This window comes from Phoenix dactylifera, chromosome 6 (genome assembly GCF_009389715.1).
Source record: "Phoenix dactylifera cultivar Barhee BC4 chromosome 6, palm_55x_up_171113_PBpolish2nd_filt_p, whole genome shotgun sequence".
NCBI classification, from domain to species: domain Eukaryota; kingdom Viridiplantae; phylum Streptophyta; class Magnoliopsida; order Arecales; family Arecaceae; genus Phoenix; species Phoenix dactylifera.
The window spans coordinates 15,481,720-15,506,480 of NC_052397.1; the positions used below are offsets into that span (position 1 = coordinate 15,481,720).

The following is a 24,761-nucleotide window of genomic DNA, read 5'->3' on the forward strand; positions in this document are numbered from 1 at the left end:
ATCAAAAAATAGTAAATATGTCGAGTATCCGAACCTGCTCCATAAGTTTTTATTCAAATCGGGTTATTCCAGTCAGTTCAGGTACTCGACCAGAATTACAAAGGAATTAAAAAAAGAGAGAATAATATCAAGTAAAGTAAGGTATAAATAATTTGGCAAGTAATTTAAATATAAATGAGTTTTGTACTTTAGTGGTAAATATAGAGGTTAGATGTCCTTAAAATTTAGATTCGAGTTCCTCGTATTTGGGTAGTGGGTACAAGACAATCAAATCCCAAATCCAAAAATCCAAAAAAATCTGTCCAGTTGCTCTGACTTGTGACACATGTAATCATATAAGATACCCACCTGTTGTCTAAAATTAATATCTATTTTAATTCACAAATAAACATTGATTTAGCTTAAGGTTCTAAGTTTTTTTTTTTAAAAAAAAAAACTATGTTCTGAAATTTGAAAATCCTTTTTAAAATTTTTTTCTAAATAGATTAGTGATTTTTTAAATTTAATTCTTGAAGTCAATGCTTAATTTGAAGTCCTTCCAAAAATCAATGATTTTTTGGAGTTTATAGAACTCCACTAATTAAATATTGATTTGGAAGAATCTTCAAATATTCCTTGCTTTCTGAGATCTTTTCTAATATCTATATGATTGTCTTTAGGTGGAAAAGTTCCGTAGGCATTTCATAATAGTGAGAGGGTATTTTCAGAATAAAAACATGATAAAAAATTTGGATAGGATATTCCTAGGTTCAAATCTTGTATTTTTAATTTAGTAGTGTATGTTTTAATTTTTTCAAGTTATATAATAGAGTTTGCCCTCACCGAAATATCCCTAATTATCCAAACCTTAGAGATTGGTGAAGGCAGGATCAGGTCACTTGATTGTGGGAGTAGTAGAAAAAAGTGTTGCTCCAAAGCTTGGCTCGAAAAGAGAGGCTATGTCAAAACTTCTTGAATATTCCAAGATTTTAAAGTTTATATTTTTAATATTAGAGTATGTTTCAATTTTTTTATTAGTTGTCCTCCCCGAAATATCCCACCATCCAGACTTGGATAAAGGCGGATCTCAAGTCACTTGATCATAGGGACTAAAAGAAACAAAGGCTGTTCTAAAGCTGGGTTTGAAATGGTAGGCTATTTCATAATTTTTTTTACACTAGACTTGCAGAGATATTCAAGATTTTCAAGGATTCTCTCATGTTGCCCACTAACCCTATATCTTTGTATCCTCTATGCTGATGTGATGTCTATAATGTTGAAGTCTAAGCTGAGCCATTAGGCATTGAGTGTGTATCAGCCAATGCGATCAACTGGCTCGATATTCCTACTTGCTTTTTATAGATGATTGCTTATTGGTGGCAAAGCCACCTTGATTAATGTCATCGAGCTTCGAAGAGTGGTGGTGGACTACTGCCTCATGTTATGATAGAGAATTAAAGTGCACAAATCCACCATCAAATTCAACCCAAGAATGGATAGTGCCTATCATCTGTAACAAATAGAATTGCATTTTGGAGTTGAGTGTGATAGTGCCTGGTAATATTTGGGAGTGCCTATTATAGGGAGACGACCTAGGAGCTCTAACTGAAGTCCACTGATTCAGAGGGAACAAGACAAATTAAGGGGGTGGAAATGGAGAAATTTGCTGATGATGGAGAGGATTGTGTTGATAAAGTCGGTTCTATGCTCTATACCACCCTTTTGTTATGGCGAATACCATGCTTTCCAGGAGAGTTATTAGTAGAGTGGAGCAGCTGATTAGAAACTTCCTCTGGGTTCCTCTAACTCAGATTCATCTGCTTGCTTGGGACATAGTGTGTTAGTCCATATGGGATGCAAACCTTCATATTCAGTCACTATCATTGAGGCAGGATGTTTTTATCATGAGAAAGGCAATCAAATTTATAACAAAGCCTCAAAATTTTTGGGTGAATGTGGTGAATGGCCCTTGGAGCTCTATGATTCTCTGGCTTACTGTCCATATACTATTGATTATGATGCCATGGAGAATAAAGTGGTCTGATACTTGATGTCTACTGGAGCGACGACATGAGATACGGGACTCATTGAGCAATCATTTGATGGCGAGTTGAGCTCGCAAGTACTCTCCTTGACAGTCCCCCTAGGAGATTTTCTAGATAGGTTAGGATGCGATAGGGCTAATACATAGAAAGTGAAGGTCGACAGTGAGCTCTACACTCTACTCAGAGGCTCTCCAACATGACTGAGGGACTTAGGTTGGGTGTGGAGGATTGCAACCCATCCTGGAGTGTCATTATTCATTTGGAGGGTGACATAGAATCGTCTACCATGCAGGAGTGTTTTGCACCATTGGGGTGTTGTCATTTCTCCCTTTTGTGATTAGTGCAGGGACACTAAAGAGATGATTGGCCATGTGCTATTTGAGTACCCGAGAGTATCATTAACTTGGAGGCATGCATGCAACTGGCTGTCTATCAGTATCCATCCATGCAGCCTTGATACTTTCCTTTAGCACATTAAATGGGAGAATAAAGAGGGGAGGGCAATAGGGTTTGCTTGTTGATCTATACTATGTTATTTGTTACATCTAGATGGCAAGAAACAAGAGACTCTTTGAAAATGCTAATGAGAGCCTCGTAGTGACAGCAATAAGATCTATAACTGATGCCTCAGACTTCATAAGGGCCAAGAATTTGGAGGGGTCTTTGATAGCTGGGGAAGTTTAGGTTCTGACACCTGCAGGTTCTATGATTTGTGTGGTTCACTTCTCTCCACTTCCTCAAGATCAAATTTGAAGGTAGTATGAAGAGCAAAAGTCAGTGTGATTGAGCTAGTTTCATCATTCATGATTCTAGATTGTCCCTAGTGGTGGTGTGGAGTTTCACTCTTTGACATGGTTGTGTCTCAGGCCGAGCTAAAAAACGTGTGCATGGAAAGGTTTGGTATATACCACTTCTTTTTTGTAGGTTGATAACCTAATCTTGAAAGGAGACTCATGTAATGTCCACCTTCCCTTATTGATTGGCATTTAGAGACCCATTGCTAGCTTCACCTGTTGTTTGGTCAAACATATTTATAGGAAGGGTAATAGTGCGGCTGATTGGATGGCATCCTATGTAGAAGAGCATAATAGCAATGCGGTATACTGAGTCCTCATCAAAACTCCCCCAATGACTTCAATTGTGACGGATGCTTATGGTTGTATCTATTCTAAGGCTATGTAATGAAGCCAATTTCAAAAAAAGAAAAGAAAAAGAAAAAGAAAGGATTCTCTATTCTGTTTCTCTCCCCCCATTCATTTGTTTCCAAAATCATGGAATTACTGAGTGCAATTACCTACCTTTTGTTCTGGTCCAAATTTATTTTCCTCTCCACATATCAATGTCTACTTTGAAAGTTTTTATGTTGCAAGTTGTCGTGTGCTATAACAGACACCCATCTGATAATAACATTATTAACATATGGACATTCCTTTGTTTTGTGGTCCATGCATCTAAAAAGATTTGGTTGGGATTCACTATAGGTAAGGCTGCAAATGGATCGGGTTCACCCGTGACCCGACTTGACCCGATCCGATCCTCTTAGACCCAACCCGACCCATTTTGGAGGACCCATAAGGTCGAGTCGGGTCCTAAAATTAAATCCGTTCTGTTTTTTAGATTGGGTCTGAAAGGCTCGGGTCTGGGTTTGCTAAATTTAGACCCAACCAGACTCAAGCCATTTAAAATTTGGGTAATTTTGGATTTTCAATCTTACGACCCGTCCCGATCCGATCCGATCCAAATCTGTAAAATTATTTAGGCATGTGGGTTGCAGCCCGCAAGGTGCAAACAAGTTTTGAAGCCATGGATGGGTTAACCCGAACCGGATCCGACCTGGACCCGAACCGGATTTAAATTTTTTGAGTTAGGTCGGGTTATACATAGACCCAACCCGAATGACTCGTTAGGTCAAAAATTATAAAGGTGGATCCGACCCTACTTAATTTTCTATTAAGTTGGGCTTAAGTCCAAAATTAGAATCCGAACAAGAAATCGGGTTATGTTGGGGTCACTCATAACCCGACCCAATCCACTCATGATCCGACCGGATTCGACCCATTTGCACCCCTAACTATGGGTGACCACTATTTTTTGCCTACTGAAACTATATGCTAAAGAAACTAGAACACTAGAGTTTTGAGTGTAATGTAGCTTTGTACCCAAACTAGGTCACTGCTCAGATTTTATAGTCATGAATTATAAGGTTACAAAGCTAATCTCATGAAATACAAAGTTATAGTAATTGTCGTATAGAGCCAGGGGCCTAGGAATCACAGCTATGTACAACGTATCCAAGAATCATGCATGGGATTATTTGAAGAGATATAATGATATATGTAACAACTCAGGACCTCACCCAAAATGGCTAGCCGAAAGGTATTATTTGGGTTCCTTGATCCCGTATAAGTACCTAAGATTTATCCAGCAAATAACCATTGTAAGACTAAACACACACCCGTACGGGTCCTCACATACTCCCCTCGTTTAAGTCTTAACATCCTCGTTAGGTTAAGGGTCCAAATCCATTCAAATATAATCACAAACACCACGATCGGCCCGTGGTCAGCCACAATGGATTCGTGCTACAGTGTCCTTTAGTCCACATAAGTTATTGGTCAGGTCCACTCTGATACCATTTGTAACAACCTAAGACCTCATCCAAAATGGCTAGCCGGAAGATATTATTTGGTTTCCTCGATCTTGTATAAGTACCCAAGCTCTATCTAGCAAATAACCGATGTGGGACTAAACACACGCCCGCACGAGTCCTCACATACTCCTCCCGTTCAAGCCCTGACATTCTCATCAGGCTAAAGGTTCAAATCAAATACCATAATCGGTTCGTGGTCAGCTCCAAGGAATTTGTACTGCAGTGTCCCCTAGTTCACATGGGTTATGGGCCGGGTCCGCTCTGATACCATTTGTAACAACTCAGGACCTCATTCAAAATGGCTAGCTAGAAAGTATTATTTAGGTTCCTTGAACCTGTATAAGTATTCAAGATTTACCTAGCAAATAACCGATGTGAGACTAAACACACATCCGCACGGGTCCTCGCATAGCAAGAATTAAAAGCCACAATATATGCACAAGAATTATGTACCAAAATCTTCATTTGTTATTTATGACCTGCCCTAGAATCATGTGTGAGATTGTCCAAATACATATAGAGTTATGCATGAGAATTAAATGCCACAATCTTTATTTCTATTCACAACTTTACAACTATATCGTCGGAGATATGCCATTACACATTTTTTGATACGCTTTTATTAGGCAAGGATCGGATTCCATGCAACTGCTGGATGCATAGAGGCCTATATATTTCCATGCAACTCAAGGTAGAGGAGTGCACAAACAACCCATCCAATTTCTGGACCTTTTGATTTGCTTTGAGAGCTCTTAGGGTGGAAAGATGGTGGTCTTGGAGTTGGTTCTTGGTCTGGCTCTTGGGCTACTGATTATTTGCTGTGGCTTGTTGAAATGGAATGAGGTGAGGTACAAGAAGAAGGGGCTGCCGCCAGGTACCATGGGGTGGCCAGTGTTTGGGGAGACCACACAGTTTCTGAAGCAAGGCCCCGACTTCATGAAGAAGCAGAGAGCTAGGTAATATTGTAGTTGGTAATTGCAAATTTTGTGAGACTAAAGAAGAAATCTCTTTCATTAATAGAAATATGAATTACGGTGTGTCCTTTCATCCATGGCATTCTATGAGAAACATTTTATAATCTCTCTCTCTCTCTCTCTCTCTCTCTCTCTCTCTCTCTCTCTCTGTGTGTGTGTGTGTGTGTGTGTGTGTGTGTGTGTGTACATGTGTGTATGTGGAGGGGGAGGGGGTGTGGATTGATGGTTTTCTTGCAGTCATTTCATCCTAAGTAGAGTTTAGATGTCGACTTCCAAACAAATGGTTCATAGTAGAAGCTAGTTTGTCTTGTTGAAGCTGTTCTGTGCTCCATTTCCTATATAAGCATCTGCTAAATGAAATTTTTCATTACTGTTACTACTGATGCTGCAGGTACTTACAAGTTCTGTTCCCGTTCTTCTTGGCTTCTCTTTTTCTAAAGCTACTCTGGGCCTTATCAGCTATATCTATAGCTTTGAGACTCTATTTTAGACATCTAAATACCCCTTTTTTTCTGCAAATGAAATTTAAGCATACTAATCATATCTTTCCACAAGATTTTGAGGGCTTTTGGTATGGACTGATGACTCCAAGATCAAGGATGATATATGTGCAGGTGATGAGATCGTTGTATTTAGTTGCATCTCGGTGGTCCTATGTGAAAGTGATCCCACATCACCCCCAAGTCTTGTAATCACCATCCAAATCAATGATCTTAAATCCATCCTTAAAGTTGGGTTTCCAAGAACACCTTCGATCAGCAATTTTGAGAAAAAATTAGACAGCAAAAATGCTCTCTAGTCTAGCAAGAAAAATTGGTATATCAATATTATATATATTATATTATGTTGGTATTACATAAATAGTATTCATAATATATATTATATTAAATATATTATTAATCATATTATTATTGTATTATTATTCAATTATATTTTTATAATTATAGTAAAAATATATTATTGTACCTTATATTTGTATTAGGAAATTATTTAATGTATTACTCTATTTACCTTATTTTTCTAATCAAAGTAAATATTAATTCTATAACAACAGGTAACATATTTTTATAAGATTAATAATTTTGCCATCAAATTATAACTAGCTCGTCCAAACAATTCTACACATAAACCGCATGGATCTGTTGCTAGCCATTCTTGCATGTTTTCCTATGATTTATTTGAGAATTTTATTTGAGATCGCTGTATTTAGTTGCATCTCGGTGGTCCTATGTGAAAGTGATCCCACATCACCTCCAAGTCTTGTAATCACCGTCCAAATCAATGATCTTAAATCCATCCTTAAAGTTGGGTTTCCAAGAACACCTCCGATCAGCAATCTTGAGAAAAAATTAGACAGCAAAAATGCTCTCTAGTCTAGCAAGAAAAATTGGTATATCAATATTATATATATTATATTATGTTGGTATTACATAAATAGTATTCATAATATATATTATATTAAATATATTATTAATCATATTATTATTGTATTATTATTCAATTATATTTTTATAATTATAGTAAAAATATATTATTGTACCTTATATTTGTATTAGGAAATTATTTAATGTATTACTCTATTTACCTTATTTTTCTAATCAAAGTAAATATTAATTCTATAACAACAGGTAACATATTTTTATAGGATTAATAATTTTGCCATCAAATTATAACTAGCTCGTCCAAACAATTCTACACATAAACCGCATGGATCTGTTGCTAGCCATTCTTGCATGTTTTCCTATGATTTATTTGAGAATTTTATTTGAGATCACTGTATTTAGTTGCATCTCGGTGGTCCTATGTGAAAGTGATCCCACATCACCTCCAAGTCTTGTAATCACCGTCCAAATCAATGATCTTAAATCCATCCTTAAAGTTGGGTTTCCAAGAACACCTCCGATCAGCAATCTTGAGAAAAAATTAGACAGCAAAAATGCTCTCTAGTCTAGCAAGAAAAATTGGTATATCAATATTATATATATTATATTATGTTGGTATTACATAAATAGTATTCATAATATATATTATATTAAATATATTATTAATCATATTATTATTGTATTATTATTCAATTATATTTTTATAATTATAGTAAAAATATATTATTGTACCTTATATTTGTATTAGGAAATTATTTAATGTATTACTCTATTTACCTTATTTTTCTAATCAAAGTAAATATTAATTCTATAACAACAGGTAACATATTTTTATAGGATTAATAATTTTGCCATCAAATTATAACTAGCTCGTCCAAACAATTCTACACATAAACCGCATGGATCTGTTGCTAGCCATTCTTGCATGTTTTCCTATGATTTATTTGAGAATTTTATTTGAGATCACTGTATTTAGTTGCATCTCGGTGGTCCTATGTGAAAGTGATCCCACATCACCTCTAAGTCTTGTAATCACCGTCCAAATCAATGATCTTAAATCCATCCTTAAAGTTGGGTTTCCAAGAACACCTCCGATCAGCAATCTTGAGAAAAAATTAGACAGCAAAAATGCTCTCTAGTCTAGCAAGAAAAATTGGTATATCAATATTATATATATTATATTATGTTGGTATTACATAAATAGTATTCATAATATATATTATATTAAATATATTATTAATCATATTATTATTGTATTATTATTCAATTATATTTTTATAATTATAGTAAAAATATATTATTGTACCTTATATTTGTATTAGGAAATTATTTAATGTATTACTCTATTTACCTTATTTTTCTAATCAAAGTAAATATTAATTCTATAACAACAGGTAACATATTTTTATAGGATTAATAATTTTGCCATCAAATTATAACTAGCTCGTCCAAACAATTCTACACATAAACCGCATGGATCTGTTGCTAGCCATTCTTGCATGTTTTCCTGTGATTTATTTGAGAATTTTATTTAGTGGTTGCAAAGATATAGAATATATCGAGGGTAGTTTTAGTGATTTTAGATTCACATAGTATACTAAACAAGTTATTCGTAGATAACTAAGGACCTTTAATCATTGCAATATGGTATATCAAATGCGGTGATTATAGATCATCAAGCATCGGGTTACCCTAAGATGAAGATCACCGGTGGTCTAAGATCACCATAGCGATCCTATTTAGGTCACCAAATACCACCTTACGGTTGACTTCTGTACTTAATTTGCAGCTCTCACAATCTTATTGGGAGGGCAGGTTTCTTATACTTCAGTTCAAACCTACTTTTGTCCTTCACAGGTATGGGGATTTGTTCAAAACACACATGTTGGGAAGTCCTACGGTAATTTGCCTGGATCCAGAGCTCAACAGATACATTCTTATGAATGAAGGGAAGGGCCTTGTCCCCGGCTATCCGAAATCCATGCAGGATTTGATGGGTAAATGGAACATTTCATGTGTTCATGGTGCTCTCCACAAGTCTGAAAGGAGTGCCATGCTCAGCCGCATTGGTCCCAATATGGTCAAAGAGCGACTAATGTCGGAGTTTGATGAATTCATGAGAACCCATCTCAGCAGCTGGAGTGGCAAAGTCATTGATATCCAGGCGAAGACCGAGGAGGTTGGTAGGACTACACCACCTAATTGAACCACAGAAACTCTTTTAGCTCTAAAGATGGCTTTACTAATCAGTTTAGCTCTGTATCTGGTTTTAACTTCAATACCTAAGAAACAAAGGACCCCATGGCACTGAATCACAGACACCACTTTCAGAGACTGAGAGGACATGGAGATTTGGGAAGCTACAACTCCAGAAAAGGACTCCTAGCTAGCTCTGTTCTTGTTATGCTTTGCAACTTCTTTGACCAGTGGAAGCCTCAGTCTAGGACCCTGCTCCAGCTAGCAATTAGAACTGAAACCTGACCCAAAAAAAAAGAAGAAAAAAACTTACTATGCTTTAGCAGCAGTCTTACGTAATCAAATTCTATGAAAATTTGAAAGATGGCATTTTTTTTGCTCTTCCTTTGCAGTTGTGGTTGCTCTCAACCTTGAAGCAGATTGTTGGCATTCGAGATGATGTGACTACCAAGGAACTCAAATCAGAGCTCATGAACCTTGTTATAGGAACTCTGTCCTTGCCTATAAATTTCCCGGGTACAAATTATCATCGCGGGTTCCAGGTAACATGGTTTTCTGGCACCTCTTCTCATCTTATTACCTGGCTGCTTGTATTTCCATACCAACAACCATTTCTGCAGGCAAGAAGGAAGATCGTGAGCATACTCGAAAAAATAATCAAGGAGAGAAAAGCCTCACCAAGCTCCCAGGATGACATGCTCAACTCCCTCCTGAGAGGTGACGATGCCACGGAAACAAAATTCAGTGATGAGCAGATTATCGATCTGGTCATTACCATGGTCTATTCGGGGTTCGAAACTGTTTCTACTACTACAATGATGACTATCAAGTACCTGTATGATCACCCAAGAGCTCTTGAAGAAATAAGAGTAAGAAAAATGTTAATGATGTGGTTTTACTTATCTTTTTAGCCTTTTCACTGCCTTCACATTCTTGTTTCTGATAACTTGACTGCCTCCACTTCTAGAATGAGCAATTTGCCATCAGAAATAGGAAGTCGCCTGAGGAGAAGTTAGACTGGAACGATTACAAATCTATGAATTTTACTCGTGCGGTTAGTTGATGAGTTCAACATGGGAGTTTCTTTAGTCTGCAACGTAGGCAGTGCATGGGCATTATAGATCAATCTTTTTATTATACTTCTTGCAGGTAATCTTTGAAACTCTCAGATTAGCCACAGTCGTTAACGGGGTGCTGAGGCAAACAACTAAAGATGTAGAACTGAAAGGTTGGTCAAGCAACTGAGTCGAGTAAAATGAGATGAGCAAGCCATCTTAGCTTTGATGCACTCTCTGGTTTCTGGTCTCAGAAACTGCATCTGAGGCAATTTATAATCTTTACAGTATTTTAGATTTTGCTTTCTTTTATAGCAAAAAAAAGCAGATTGCTGATCCTCAATGCCATATACTTTACTTGTATCAGGATACGTTATTCCGAAAGGGTGGAGAATATATGTTTACACGAGGGAGATCAACTATGACCCCTCTATGTATCCCCAACCACTGGACTTCAATCCTTGGAGATGGCTGGTAAGCGAGCATGAGACATGCTACTGATATTTTGCAATTATCGTCTTTTTTTCAACGATCCACTTTTCTCTTACAATCACTGCATTGAACTCCCTTTTGAAATTACTACTGAAGCTTCACTCACTGGTTTAACCCCGTTGCCATGGATAGGATAATAGCATGGAGTCTCACCAACACTTCCTGGTATTTGGGGGAGGTGGTAGGCTATGCCCGGGGAAAGAACTGGGGATAGTGGAAGTTTCAACGTTTCTTCATCATTTTGTGACTAAATACAGGTGTGGCCCCATTATTTTGATTTTTAACTTCCTCAAAACTGGATATTGTTGATGATGAAGCGGACTATCTAAAAACCATGCATGGCTAAATGTTGATCTTTTAGTTTAGCTCCCAAATTCAATAGCAGGTTAAGCCATAAAAGAAAGTGCTTGCAGTACATTCCTCACCTTAATTATATTACATCTTAATAATGAAGACAGCACTAGCCCTCATTTTCCAATGCTGCTTCAATCAAATTCTGGTCTTATATCCATTTTTGAGAACAAATTCTGGTCATTTATACATATTTACCTTTACTTTTTTCTTCTTTTTTATGAGATAGTGTTCATTGATCATATCATTCTATGGATGTTATTGTTGCAGATGGGAAGAAGTTGGAAGCACTAAATTACTGAAATTTCCAAGAGTTGAAGCCCCCAATGGACTTCATATCCGGATATGGGATTACTGAATTCATATTGTACTGCCAAACAACCGAAGGCAAATGTCTGCCCGTTTTCTTTATCTCAAACAATAAGAAGAAAACTACCATCATATATCTAACGTTCTTCTCTTCCTAGCTGCACAACTTGTATGTCATTAGAAGCTAACCACAACAATGGTAATGATACAGCACATACTGTCAGGATTTTTTTTTTCCAGACAGCATCAGACATTACAGATCATGTCCCGAATTTACCACATAATGGCAGGATTTTTTTTAGGTTTTTTCCCCACCACAAGCCTTTTAACCTATCAGGTCTGCCTCACTATGAGGAATGATCTAAAGAAAATCCAAAGCAGCAAAAAACTATCCAGTACACAATTCTAATCCCCAAGCATGTAAAAGTACTGCAGAAAAAAACTATATTAGAAACCTAAGAATTCCTTTCTAGAATTAAGTGAGAAGCTGTATGAGTAAGTTTAATTCTGATACCGGGCCTTAATTTCTGTAAATACTAGATGGCTATTAGGCAGAGCCAAAGGAGAATATCAAAACATAAAAGAAACACAACACATGCTAGGTCTGAGGCCAATCACCTGTAACCTATTAAAAATTGTTGATAATTACCGAACAAACTAAAAGTGAAAAATGAAAGCCAGATTGGTGAAACAAGGATCACATTTTATCATGTAATCACAATCCAGCTGACTGCGATATAGATAAGATTTTTCACGTATATGAATAAGCACAATGAAATTGGGTTCATCCAATACACTGATTTCACCATTCACCATATCCGGATCCAGATAACTGGACAAAGATTGCATAAGATTCTCATGTATATGAATAAGCGCAACGAAATTAGGTTGATCTGAATTTCATGTGTATGAATAAGCACAATGAATTTGGGTTGATCGGACATGTTGATTTCACCATTTGCCATATCTAGATCCAAATATCCAAAAAAAATCGTGGCCACTGTGATAAAATGATAATAAAGAATATTGCATAGTATTGCAAAGTGGAGTATAATACAATATAATATTATATATTATTATATATTAAAATATTATTATTTTGTGTAATATTATTTTAATATAGTGTAATTTAATATTGAATACTATAGCATAATAACATAAAATAATATGATATGATATAATATAGTACTATATTATTAATAGTACAATATTATTAATAGTACAATATTACTACAATATAATATAACATTATTATAATTATAACATAACAAAATATATATTACAACATAATATAATAATATTGTAATATAAGATAATATAACGAATTAGAATCTAATCTAATAATAGATTATAATATAATATTTTTAAACATTATAATATATAATTAGTAATAATATAATACTATTATAATATAACCATATAATATAATATAATATCTTATCTTTTATACTATTAATTGTATATTATAATAATATTATAATAAAAATATCATATATTATCATAATATAATAATTAATATAATAATAATAATATAAAATTATGATATGGACATATATGTATATAAATATATATATACACACTTTTGCAGATATATATATATATTTATATACATATCTATATGTATATATACATATATATTTATATATACATGATAATATATGTGTTTGTGTGTGTGTGTGCGCGCATATACACATTTACATATATACATATATGACCATTTATAAGTAAATATGCATACATATATCAATATATATTTACATATATATATATTCATGTGTGTGTGTGTGTGTGGCGCCCCTCCCCACCATTACTCAAATCACCATCTTGTATCTTACTCTCTTACAAACATCAAAAGTTAAAAAAAAGAAAAACTGGAAAGAGGTCAAGAATGGAGCAAAATCAGTGTCGTCTTGGCTCCAATTCGATGAGCTTAGGGTTTACTCTGGTCGGATTTGAGGGAACTCTTTTTCTAGGGTTTTGACTTGCTGATCGAGGAGAGGAAGGGAGCCAAGTGAACCCTAAGTTTCTCTTCCATTTTTCCTTGTATTCTTCTTCCCCACTCTTTAAATCCATAGAGAGAAGAGCTATAAATAGTTGATGGTGGGCTCGAAGTTAATTGGCATGTAACCCATTTGGAAAAAAAACAATTAATGCATTTCGACTATTGAGATACTTTTTGAATTTTAAAATAAGAATATAGTTGTAATTCAAAAAAAATATCATAATGTTTTTTTATTAAATTATTATTATTGAAAGGAAACTCTTTATATAGGCATTGAATGGATTTTAATATTATCTATATATATCCATTTCGATAGAAGACCATACCAAAGTTCAATAGCTTTGGGTTTGCGATCTCAAATATAATTTTTCTACCTTGAAGGGTAAAAGAAAATCCCTTCCTTTATTGGAAGGTTGTGAGCGAGGAGGGATTTGAACCCCTGACACTATTGTTCGCCACATGCTCTAATTCTCTGAGCTACAGGCCCCACTCCATCTCGGAGTATCCTAAAAAAAGAATCTTTCCTTTTTTCAGTCATTTTGAGTTAAAAAGATGTGAAAGTACATTTCTTTCTATAAAAACAATACGCTCCAAGGTACGAGGTAGGATAGATAAAATAATTAGAGTTTTGAATAAAACGGCTTTTATATTTTAAATTTTTATCTTTTTTCTACATATAACTAACTAGGGGCATCCATAAAATAAGAAAAATGAAACAAAAAATACACTAAACATCCCAACCTCACCTAAATAGAAAAATTAGAGGAACAAATAGGTTATTTGCTATATGAGTAGTGATGCAGGACTATTGCGGGGAAAGAGGAGAAGAAGGAAGAACAAGAGAGGGAGAAGGAAGAAGAGGTTCTAGAGACACAGGAAGAAGAGAATGGGAGGAGGAGGAAAAAGAAGAATAAGATGTGGGGGAAAAGAAATTCTTAATCATTCATTAAAATCCTAATCATGAAAATAGTCCCCTATATATAGGGCCAAATAAAGACAATTAACATAAAACCTCCTTACACAAAAATAACTCCTAATAAGCCCACAAATAATACAAATAAGCCCTAAAATGCAAATGAATCCAGAAATAAAATAAATAAAATAAATATGCAAATAAACGGGTCTGACTCAATCCGGGGGCTCAGGATCATCTGGATGAAGGGCTCTGATGTCCCCATCAAGTAGCCACAAGAAAAGAAGAATTCTATTAATTAGCCATATTTCAGCTAAATAAAAAATTTTATCAATAAAAGAGCGACGATGCTGACAAAAATCTAAAGATATTTTCATCTCAGAAGTTCCACAGAATCTTTAAAAAATCCAAAAATCTTAGCATAGATTTCATGGATAGATATGCAATGCATAAAAATAAAAATAGAAAAACGTAACCCTGCATCCTTCCTTGGCCACCATTAATTCAAGTTCAGCCCCTGCAATAATTGTGGACAAGTATGAAAGGAGTTAATATGGAATGGTGATGGAAATTAAATTGCACAGGATTTCACCGTTGGGTCATCTACTGGTTGCTTCGAGATCTGTGCCATACAGACTGATGAAAGAGTTCAGATTGCTTTGCGATCTGTGCATTGTTCAATCCAACGGTTATTCGTATAAAGGGAGGTGAATCCTTTCATGGCGCAAAAGATACAACCCCGATCCAAAGAACTCTCTAACATAAATTACAGGAAATGTTGGGCCACACGCGCCTTACACGTGCCCCTCTCCATTTGTCTATAAATGGATTCCCCTCGCCCCTCGGACGACTCCTCTTCTTCCTCGTCTCTCTCTCTCTCTCTCTCTCTCTCTCGAGCAAGGTCGGATCTTTGGAGAGCAATGGCGGGCGGAGAAAGCTCCCACGCGGTCCGGAGCACTGCATTGCTGAAGGACGAGGTGGACATTGTGATCCCGACGATCCGGAGCCTGGACTTCCTCGAGGGGTGGCGCCCCTTCTTCCAGCCCTACCACCTCATCATCATCCAGGACGGAGACCCCTCCAGGACCATCAGTGTCCCCGACGGCTTCGACTACGAGTTCTACAACCGCAACGACATCAACCGCATCCTCGGCCCCAAGGCCAGCTGCATCTCCTTCAAGGACTCCTCCTGCCGCTCCTTCGGCTTCCTCATCTCCAAGAAGAAGTACATCTTCACCATCGACGACGACTGCTTCGTGAGTCCTTGTCTCATGATCAACCCTTCCCTTTTCTTCCCTTCCTCCTCTGTTGCCCGTTTCCTGGTGGGCTGGGGTTTTGGGTTTTGGAGAAAGGCGGGATCTTTATTAGCGTCGATGGGTTGGTTCGCTAATAGGACCGGGAGGGATGCTGTTGTTTGTTCGATCTTGGGGAAATATGCGGTTGGTTATGTCTTCTGTAGATCAAAAACTTCATCTTGCTCTTAAAAAATGTTCTTTTTATAATAAACCCCCCCCCCTTTGGATTTTCTTGTAGATTATCTGTCATAGGATCTTTGTTGTTGACATGGACACCCAGCTTCTTTGGCTTAAGGAGGTTGTTTTCTTATCTTACGGTTTGGTTATATCCTGCAACTTAATGAATCAACATCTTGATGGATCTACCACAACGTGATAAGTTGCGGACAAGTTAAACATTTAAGTTCTTTTCAATTTTTGAAGCATGCAAGAAACAGAGACATGCATCTCAGAGATCGTTGTTGATGCAATACCAGCACTATCTTGTTCAGTTTATACGTCTGTTTCATATATGCTATTAATTGAATTCCGTTATGGGCAAGGCACCTGCATGATATTTTTTTATTTGAAGACCCACAATCCACGTAGCGAGGCTCCCCCGGTCCGTTTCTTATTTGTTTAATGAAAAAAGTTTTGCTATTACTGGATCCTTTCTTCTTGCTTCTTTCCTATATGCTATTCTTTGGGGCTGCATTGTTTGCGGACTGGGCAGCCCATTTGAGCATAGTCCATATCAACCCAACACCTCCACAGTCTGAATCCTTTAGGAAGGAAAAAGAAAAAAAAGAAAAAGAAGGCCTTCATGATGTTTTCTCTTCCTGTGACCCACAGTCCCACAAGCTGGAATTTAGGTTGGGACTTCATACCATGCGACTGGATACTTGACCATGCTTTTTTAAGTCTATATCACATAATAGTAACAGATGGTTTTATCATATGCTTCATTCTTAGTTTGAATATGATTGACCTTTTGTTAGACTAAGAAATGGTGTCTGTTCTCTCTCTTTTTTTTCTTTTATTTTTTGAATAGGTTGCCAAGGATCCATCTGGCAAAGAGATCAATGCACTTGAGCAGCATATAAAGAATCTCCTTAGCCCTTCGACTCCTTTCTTCTTTAATACTTTGTATGATCCTTACCGCGAAGGTGCAGACTTTGTTCGTGGATATCCTTTCAGTCTCCGTGAAGGCGTTCAAACTGCTGTCTCTCATGGCCTTTGGCTCAACATTCCGGACTATGATGCACCCACTCAGCTTGTCAAGCCTCGTGAGAGAAATACCAGGTAAGAGATCCTGACATGGGAGGTATTACCGTAGAAGTTTGAAACTGCTTCTGATACTCGTTCTATGTTGCTTGTCTTTTGAATAGGTACGTGGATGCAGTTCTTACAATTCCAAAGGGAACCTTGTTTCCGATGTGCGGGATGAATCTGGCATTCAACCGTGAACTGATTGGCCCTGCAATTTACTTTGGACTTATGGGTGATGGCCAGCCTATTAGTCGTTATGATGATATGTGGGCAGGATGGTGTGTTAAGGTCAGCCATTTTTTTCATTTCATGCATTGTGCTGGTATCTTATTTCTGAGTTAGATTTTGAAAGCATTGTGGTTTCAAGTTCTGTTTTCCGCGAAGTAGTTATTCTTACTTCTGATAATGGAGTAGAACGTCATGAAGACATGCGCATGTCTTCGATGGTTTTGTGGTAGAGCGACCAATGATCAAAACCATGGTTTGCCTACCGATGGATATGCATGTACCGACTATACCATACCAATTAATATCAAACTCGTACACGGTATAGAGAGCGTACCAAGTGTTAGCATGCAGAACTGGCTTCCATACCCAACGTGCTGATATGATAGCGAATGTTGATCAAAACGTTCTCTAATTCTAGGAAACATAATCTCTGACATTGCAGACTGCTATTGTGGTGATTTTGCAGGTGGTCTGTGATCATTTGGGATTGGGAGTCAAGACTGGCCTGCCTTACTTATGGCATAGCAAGGCAAGCAACCCTTTTGAGAACCTAAAAAAGGAGTACAAAGGTCTCTTCTGGCAGGAAGAACTAATCCCTTTTTTCCAATCCACAACGTTTCCGAAGGAGTGCACCACTGCTCGGGAATGCTACATTGAGCTCTCCAAGCAGGTTAGGGCAAGGCTTGTGAAGCTAGACCCGTACTTCAACAAGCTAGCAGATGCCATGGTGACATGGATTGAGGCCTGGGATGAATATAACCCTACTGGAGAGGTGGGTTCTGCTGCTGCTGACGTCTCCGGTGGCCCGGCCAAGGGGAAATAGATTATCATTTATATTCCTTTTCTTTCGGTTTTGTCAGACTTTAGCCTACTGTAGATGAACTCTAATATTTCCTCCACCATTCTCAAAATGTCATTGCAGAGGCTTAAAATATGCATTTAGTGGTTGGGTTAATGCAGTGTTTTCATTTCTCGAGATGACAGTAAGACATCATTTCATATGATAGCTCGTTATAGGGTGTCATGAATCTTGTGTTCTTGACGCAACCCTTCTTTTTTTTTTTTGCCTACTGTTAAAGATCAGGGGAAAAGATCTATAGAAAACATGGGATGTGCATCCATTCGAATTTCATATAGCTTTTCTGTTTTCTGAATTTTATTGTGCATGCATTCAAATTTCATATTGCTCTTCTGTTTTCTGAATGTTATGTGACCTGCAACTCTGTGGTGACCTACCCTATTTTCATTGGCTGGGCAGCTTGGTAGTTGTTAAGCTAGCATGACTTTAAGCTCTCAGGTTGATGGAACGGCACTGCAATGTTAGCTATGACATTGGTGCATTTTACAGCAAGATAGTCCTGTCCATTCAATTTGCAGAACCGGCCCCTAGAATTTGATCTCTAGTGAGCAGGGGACCATTTCTTTAAGGACTAGGATTTGATCTTTAGTGAACACCAGACATCGCATGATCTTGTATGGAACCTTTTTCTCGAGCAGCGGACCACTGCCCTTCGCTTCTTTCAGCTGGTTTCAGGACATGGATCATCGGTACGGTAGTCTTAACTGGAGAATTTGGGACTTCTTGGACTGACAATATCTATTCTGTTCACTAAATACAGTCAGAAACGGATCCTTTTGTCTCACTGGCATTCGTTGCAAATCAATTGTTTCATCAATTATAAAATGTAGCGACGGTCGTGAGGTCATAATTGGTGCCATAGAGATGTCTAGCTCCTGAGATATCAACATCTCCCAGGCACAGAGAAAAGAACACTGGCAGAATTGCCTTCTTCACATCTCTTCTAGGTTGGAGAAGTAACAGATCAAAACCTACACCATCAACTGATTCACTTGGTGCTCTATGGTGCCTATGGGCTACATTTTTTTTATGCATTGGGAGTATGCTTAACCAAACAATGTTTGAGCAACTTTCACATGAGTATTTAACATCAGTGGAGTTTTCTTGTTGTCAATCTCGACTCCTTTCTAATTATTTACTTCGGTAGCATACATCTTTGAATTTTCTGAATTGCAGGTCAAATTTGATTAACATGGCAGCTATTAGAACTTCCCAGAAAAATGCATTTGGTCCAGGTTTTGCCATAGATATGTAGATTTATCCTAAGCTAAGGAATCAGCTGCTTCAATTCTTGCAAGAAATTCTCGTTAGTCTTGTAGCCTGCTTTATTTTCATTCAAACCACTGTTTCTTGTACGTCGAAGTGATCCGGTTTTGAAATTTCCAACATCCGTCGACACAAAGAGAAACACGAAAAGTATGACCAACAAAAAAATAAAAAAATATCTTATATTTTATTTTAAAAAAAAAATTAAAAAGTTTTTTATAAAAATAAGGGTTTATAAGGAGTTCATACCGTCGGTGAACTCTCGAGGGGAGCCGAAGCGTTATGATCCTCATGGATTCCCGGCTTCGTCTTCCATTGTTGCAATCTTATCTAAGTGCGTCGAAGAGGTAAAAATTGAATCTTTTTGCTAAATTCGAGGTTGTTGAAGCGAGTTGGCTTTCTTCTACTTGTTTAGAGGGCAGTAGTAAAAATTTTGATTCAGGCAAAGATGAGGGTACAGTGTCAGCAAATGCAAGGGAGACATTGAGGTGGAGGCATATCAGTGTCTTAACTCGTCTGGATGTGTATATCTTCAGGGACCTGTGCTTGAACATCTCCATGGGAATGTACACTATCAAAGTTAAAGGTACTTTTTGGAGCAAACAGATTTAAATGTATTTAAATCACAAGAGTCCACATGCAACAAGGTAAGTTTAGAAATGATAAGGCATACGAGCAATTTATGGTACTATATATATATATATATATATACTCTTCATATGCTTTTCTTGATACTATGGGACGTAATTTTTTTTTGAAACTCATTTTCGTGTGAAATGAAATGACGAGAATTCCCATCTTTTTCCTCAGTAGAAAAGGTAGTTCTGCAGGTCCAACAATTTTTTTTTAAAAATCAGTTCATTTCATATCACTCATATTTTGATCATTCATGATATGCTCCTCTTCTAGTCTTGGCATTGTTGTAGTGGATTATGATCTAAAATTTCTTGCATGGAATGTTGTGCTAGTTTGAGAGAGTGGGAGTGGAAAATCTACGGTTATCGGTTCATCAAAAAGTTTTCAGTATCCTCGATCCAACAAGATTTTGTCATATGGAGTTTTCTTTTTCTTTTTGTAGATCAAATTTGTCATATGGAGTTGAAATTGAAAACTTCAAGATCAGTTAGCCTAGATGATAGACAGGCTTGGTAAGCCAAAAACCCATGTTGAATGTCATGATCCAGACCAGCATAGCTTGTGTATTGGAAGAGGGAACACATAGCAACCGCAATGTTAATTCTCGAGGACCCTAGAACTCTTCTACTTGGTGAAGTGATGGGCACTTTAGATATGGAATCTAAAGATGCAGTACAAGAAGTAATAGATGAAGTGATGGTTGAAAGGTTGATCACGGTTTTCGCTCATCAGTTATCCATGATTAAAGGATTTGATGTGGTTGCAGTTGTGAAGAATTATTTGATTGCTCAGTGAGGATGAGGTGAAATGCTAATGGAGTTGGTAGATTGAGTATATGCTTGTCTTGTGGTAGCTAGCACGAGTTCTACATATAAGTGTTAAATCTAAACCAAACAAAGCAAGGATTATAGTCATCAAGCTAAATTTTATGGGCTGCCCTGGGCTTTCTGAAAAGCAAGATAACAAAATTCTCCATTCAATGAAAATTAACACATACAGAATTATTATCAAACAAAATGTTATAGGCTATTGTGGCCTTTTGGGACAGCAAGATAACAAATTCTCTTCCTATAGAAAATTTCAGCCGAATTTCAGCTTATAATCCAAGGATTCTCGATGTAGAGCTATGAATCTACCTCCAAAAACACTCGTGGCAAGTGCATCAAAAATTCTCATGCAGAGAGTACAATAAGATCCAGAGCATGCTCTCAAAAAGTTAAGGGTCCAATCTCAGATCATTAAGGTGTATTAGGCTCCCAATTAGCTGTATAAGAATTTAAAATGGACAAGAAGATGCTTAGAAAGAGAGGAGAATATTGGAGATCTAATCTGGATTTCTTCTTTTCTTTTCTTTTTGAATTTTCTTCTATTTTCTGGACTCATTGTCTCTCCATTCTGCAGAGAAATGGACTTATAGACAGCCCATGGCAGCTGTCTGAGCAGCTATTAAACCTTTGGCTCATTTTGGCTGAGGTCTTGATAAGTTTCCTGCAGAGCTGTCAGGTTGTCATCTGGGTTGATGGATTCTGCCAAAACTAGCTCTAAGAGAGATGAAAGGCTCTATTTGCACTATGGGCCCAACTCAAAGTCATCCCAAATAGGTTTCAGAACTAAAAGAACCACTTCTAGTTTTCAGCAACCTTCCCATGTGAAAGAACCCTCTGCCAACAATGGATACAACGATTCATAAAGCATCCTCCAAACTAAAGATAAACTTGTCTTTTTCCTTTTTGAGAGAGAGAGAGAGAGAGAGAGAAAGAGAGCTAAATATAGAGACTCACCTATTATCATTGCCTCCAGAATTGAGCAGCAGATCAAACAGTAAGTCATGAATGAAGAATTTAAAATTAGGACCAGGAAAGTCCAGACCAAAATGTGACTAATTCCATGAAACTTTGATCTAGTGAACTAACATTCTTGGACACAACAAACCCTACCATCAGGTCAAGATTGCAATCCCATGGAAAGCTTTATGGAATGGCTCAAAAATTGTAAAATATCAATTTATCCAGTAGCATGTCCAGTTTAGCCAAAGCAAGAAGCTTGCAATTAGGAAAAGTAGTTATCTATCTCATTGGCTAAAGGAAAAACTAATGCAAGGTCATAATTTTACAATGCTAGCCTTTTTTACAACTGATGCATTTAGTAAACACAGAATCTAACTCGCTCTCATTTGTTCCACAATTGTCACATAGCTCAGAATTAGAGGTAATACTTATCAGGTTTTTTCTAAAGATATCAAAGAAAAAAATTCCGAAGGACGTAGATGTCTCAGCCATAAACAATAGAACTAGTTCAGCATCTAACCAGCGATTCACATTGATATCAATGGAAAAAGAACAACTTTTCTTCACGAAAACAACAAAATCAAGCAAAACGAACCAAACTTTAGCAAAACCAGACAAAGAACCCAAAACAACACGGGAACTGCTAAAAAAACGAACGAAAAAAGAGGAAACAAAGGGGAGGGATGCGAAGCCGGCACCTGGGCGTCGTTATAGAAGACGCTGCTGCCGGAATGCAATTATCTCGGCCTCCCCTTCCTTGACGACGGTGTAGTCTTCGAGCTTCTCTCCGGCGTCGTCCATGTCGAACTCAGAAGGGGATTGCTCGGGGTGGTGGGATCGAGGGGTGGAAACCCAAAAGGTAAAGGAAAGTTTCGATTTTGATGGAATTCGACACGGTTTCAGAGCTGCCCCGAATACTAACCGCATCCCATCGGATCAAACAAGCCCAACTTCCAAAGGAACCACACCGTTGGCGCCGCGTTTCCGGAGGCCGAAACCCTGAACCCTAATTTCTCGCAACCGGCACATGTTAGTGTCTAGCTATGAAATTTTGCTAAAGTGAACGTTGCGAGGCCCAAGAACAATACGGGCCTAATGAAGCTACTCTACTATTATTAAAGCCCATTGGGTTATTGGATTTAATCATTAGTTCATTAGTGATTAAATCATGGGTCGAGTAAACATTACCTCTGTTATTAGAATGGGAATGTTGAGGGGTCTATTTTCGCATGATAATTTTTCATCTCAGATATTATCTTTGCATGGCAAAGATTAACTCTACTGTTATACTAGGAACCTTCACCTCTTGAGCATTGACTCCTGTTTTCATTCATACCTTTCACTTGTTGACCACCTCAGGTGAATTTTAATTGAATTGAACTCATTTTCATTTCGGATCAAGTCATATTGAGTAGGGTCTAGTTTTTTTTCAACAGGATCTATTCTCATGGTATTCATATCAATTCTTGCCATGCTGCCCAAAGGATGAATTTATCCAAAACATTTTCTTAGCTTGTTTTGGACCTCTCGTTCATTTCTTTGTCATGAACCGAATCTACATGTACATGATAGTGATTAATGAGTGAGGGTAGGTCATGGTGCAGTGGTGAAGATTGAGGAGGGGGGCTGGGTGTGGGGTCATTTCAATCCAAAGCAAAGCAAGACAATGGGCGCTATCGAACCAAAGCAAGACAAAAATTGAACATACAACACAGGGGAGTGGGTGGGGGATCATTTCAAACTATTTCAACCCTCATCTTCTTTGTGGGTTAAATTGAGATTACTAAAAATGGTCAACTGAAATACATAAACATGGCATACAGAGTCACATTTTTACTTCATGACAAGAGGCTTATTAACTGTTTGACAGGCAATTTTTTTCAAATTATATGGCAGCTTTGATAGGGCACAAAATGAAATCTCTCTCTTAAGACAATTGCCAAAACTGAATGATAAAAGAACACAAAATACTCTGCAGATGCACATGTAAAACTTTGTACTTGGAAGTTATTGTCAAAAAAACATGGCCTACAGGCTAAGGCTGCAAATGGGTCGGGTTGACCTATAACCCGACCCGACCCATTTTGGAGGATCCGTGGGACGGGTCGGGTCCTAAAATTGGACCCGTTTTATTTTTTAGATCGGATTTAGATTTATTGAATTCAGACCCGACCCAAACAAACCCATTCCAAAGGCCTAAAACCAAGCGGGCGTTTATAAAATAGAAAGCGAGGCCGCGAGGCCTGTGACTTGCGACTTTCGAGGGTTTTTAGTATTGTGGAGGCGACTCAGGAGAGAGGGAGGGACGACCAGACGGGCGAAGAAGACGTGGCAGAGAGAGGGAGGGTGGGGGAGAGAGAGAGAGAGAGAGAGAGAGAGAGAGAGAGAGAGAGAGAGAGAGCTTGTAGATGGGACCTAGCTGGCCTGGGAGGATATGAGGGCGATGGAGGTGGGGAGGCTGGTCTCCGTAGCTCTGGCCTTTATGGCGAAGAGGGTGGCTTTGATGAGGTGGAAAGAGCCCATGATGTTGACCCATTGCCGGCTCGAGCCTTAGGCGACTGAGGCGGTCGCCTAAGGCCCCCGGCCCAAGAAGGCCCCCGCTGCCGCGCTGCGTCGCTGCCCAAAGAAGGCACCGCTGCACCGCAGTTTTCACGGCAGCAGCTACCGGCCTTAGGTGGCCTATCGTCTGGTGCCTACGACAACGGACAGACGCCGCTACGGTGCCTTCCCGGCTTCTCGACAGGCTACAGCCTACAGGTGAGCCTGGTGAGGTAAAGGCTACGACAAGACAAGCCCCAGTGCTTTTTTTCCTTTCTTCTGAACCCTTCTCGGCTTCTTCTCTCCCCCCACCCCAGTCGGCCAGTCCCCACTCCCCAAACCCCCTTCGGCCCTTCCCTTCTCGGCTTCTTCTCTCCGACTCCTTGAAGGAAGTTCCTTCTCATCCCGAGCGGCAGCGATTGAATCTACCCTTCGCCCCTTCAAAGAGAAGCTGATTGATCAACAGATCAAGTCCTCCTCTCCTCGGCAGTCGGCTCCTCTGCTCTAATCCTCCTCTCGATCTCGTCACTCGTCCGCTCTAATCCCCCTCTCCTCG

General features: G+C 38.1%; 2 protein-coding genes and 1 long non-coding RNA gene across 3 annotated transcripts; 2 read left to right on the plus strand and 1 right to left on the minus strand.

Annotated features, from left to right (window-relative positions):
• Nucleotides 1-5,403: 5,403 nt before the first annotated feature.
• Nucleotides 5,404-11,536, plus strand: LOC103696100 (cytochrome P450 85A-like). The gene is made up of 9 exons (XM_008777627.2): nt 5,404-5,630; nt 8,888-9,209; nt 9,619-9,768; nt 9,847-10,095; nt 10,194-10,280; nt 10,376-10,454; nt 10,649-10,755; nt 10,906-11,030; nt 11,395-11,536. The coding sequence occupies exons 1-9, from the start codon at nt 5,440-5,442 to the stop codon at nt 11,480-11,482; spliced, it is 1,398 nt and encodes a 465-aa protein (XP_008775849.2). The 5' UTR covers nt 5,404-5,439; the 3' UTR covers nt 11,483-11,536.
• A 3,723-nt stretch (nt 11,537-15,259) lies between these two features.
• Nucleotides 15,260-18,175, plus strand: LOC103696104 (UDP-arabinopyranose mutase 1-like). Its single transcript, XM_008777635.3, has 4 exons — nt 15,260-15,604; nt 16,674-16,924; nt 17,011-17,179; nt 17,586-18,175. Exons 1-4 carry the CDS (start codon nt 15,269-15,271, stop codon nt 17,940-17,942), a joined length of 1,113 nt encoding a protein of 370 aa, XP_008775857.2. The 5' UTR covers nt 15,260-15,268; the 3' UTR covers nt 17,943-18,175.
• LOC120111090 lies at nt 18,173-22,713 on the minus strand. The gene is made up of 2 exons (XR_005512258.1): nt 22,366-22,713; nt 18,173-19,784 (listed from the first exon to the last, which is right to left on the minus strand). It is a non-coding gene; the product is annotated as an uncharacterized LOC120111090 (long non-coding RNA).
• Nucleotides 22,714-24,761: the final 2,048 nt, after the last annotated feature.

Bases quoted from the DNA above. Each gene is read 5' to 3' on its own strand.
- LOC103696104 (XM_008777635.3), top strand. From the start codon at position 15,269: ATGGCGGGCGGAGAAAGCTCCCACGCGGTCCGGAGCACTGCATTGCTG. The intron at 16,925-17,010 runs GTAAGAGATCCT...TCTTTTGAATAG, and splicing joins CCTCGTGAGAGAAATACCAG to GTACGTGGATGCAGTTCTTA. The intron at 17,180-17,585 runs GTCAGCCATTTT...GTGATTTTGCAG, and splicing joins GGGCAGGATGGTGTGTTAAG to GTGGTCTGTGATCATTTGGG.
- LOC103696100 (XM_008777627.2), top strand. From the start codon at position 5,440: ATGGTGGTCTTGGAGTTGGTTCTTGGTCTGGCTCTTGGGCTACTGATT. The intron at 10,281-10,375 runs GTTAGTTGATGA...TACTTCTTGCAG, and splicing joins CTATGAATTTTACTCGTGCG to GTAATCTTTGAAACTCTCAG. The intron at 10,756-10,905 runs GTAAGCGAGCAT...TGCCATGGATAG, and splicing joins TCAATCCTTGGAGATGGCTG to GATAATAGCATGGAGTCTCA.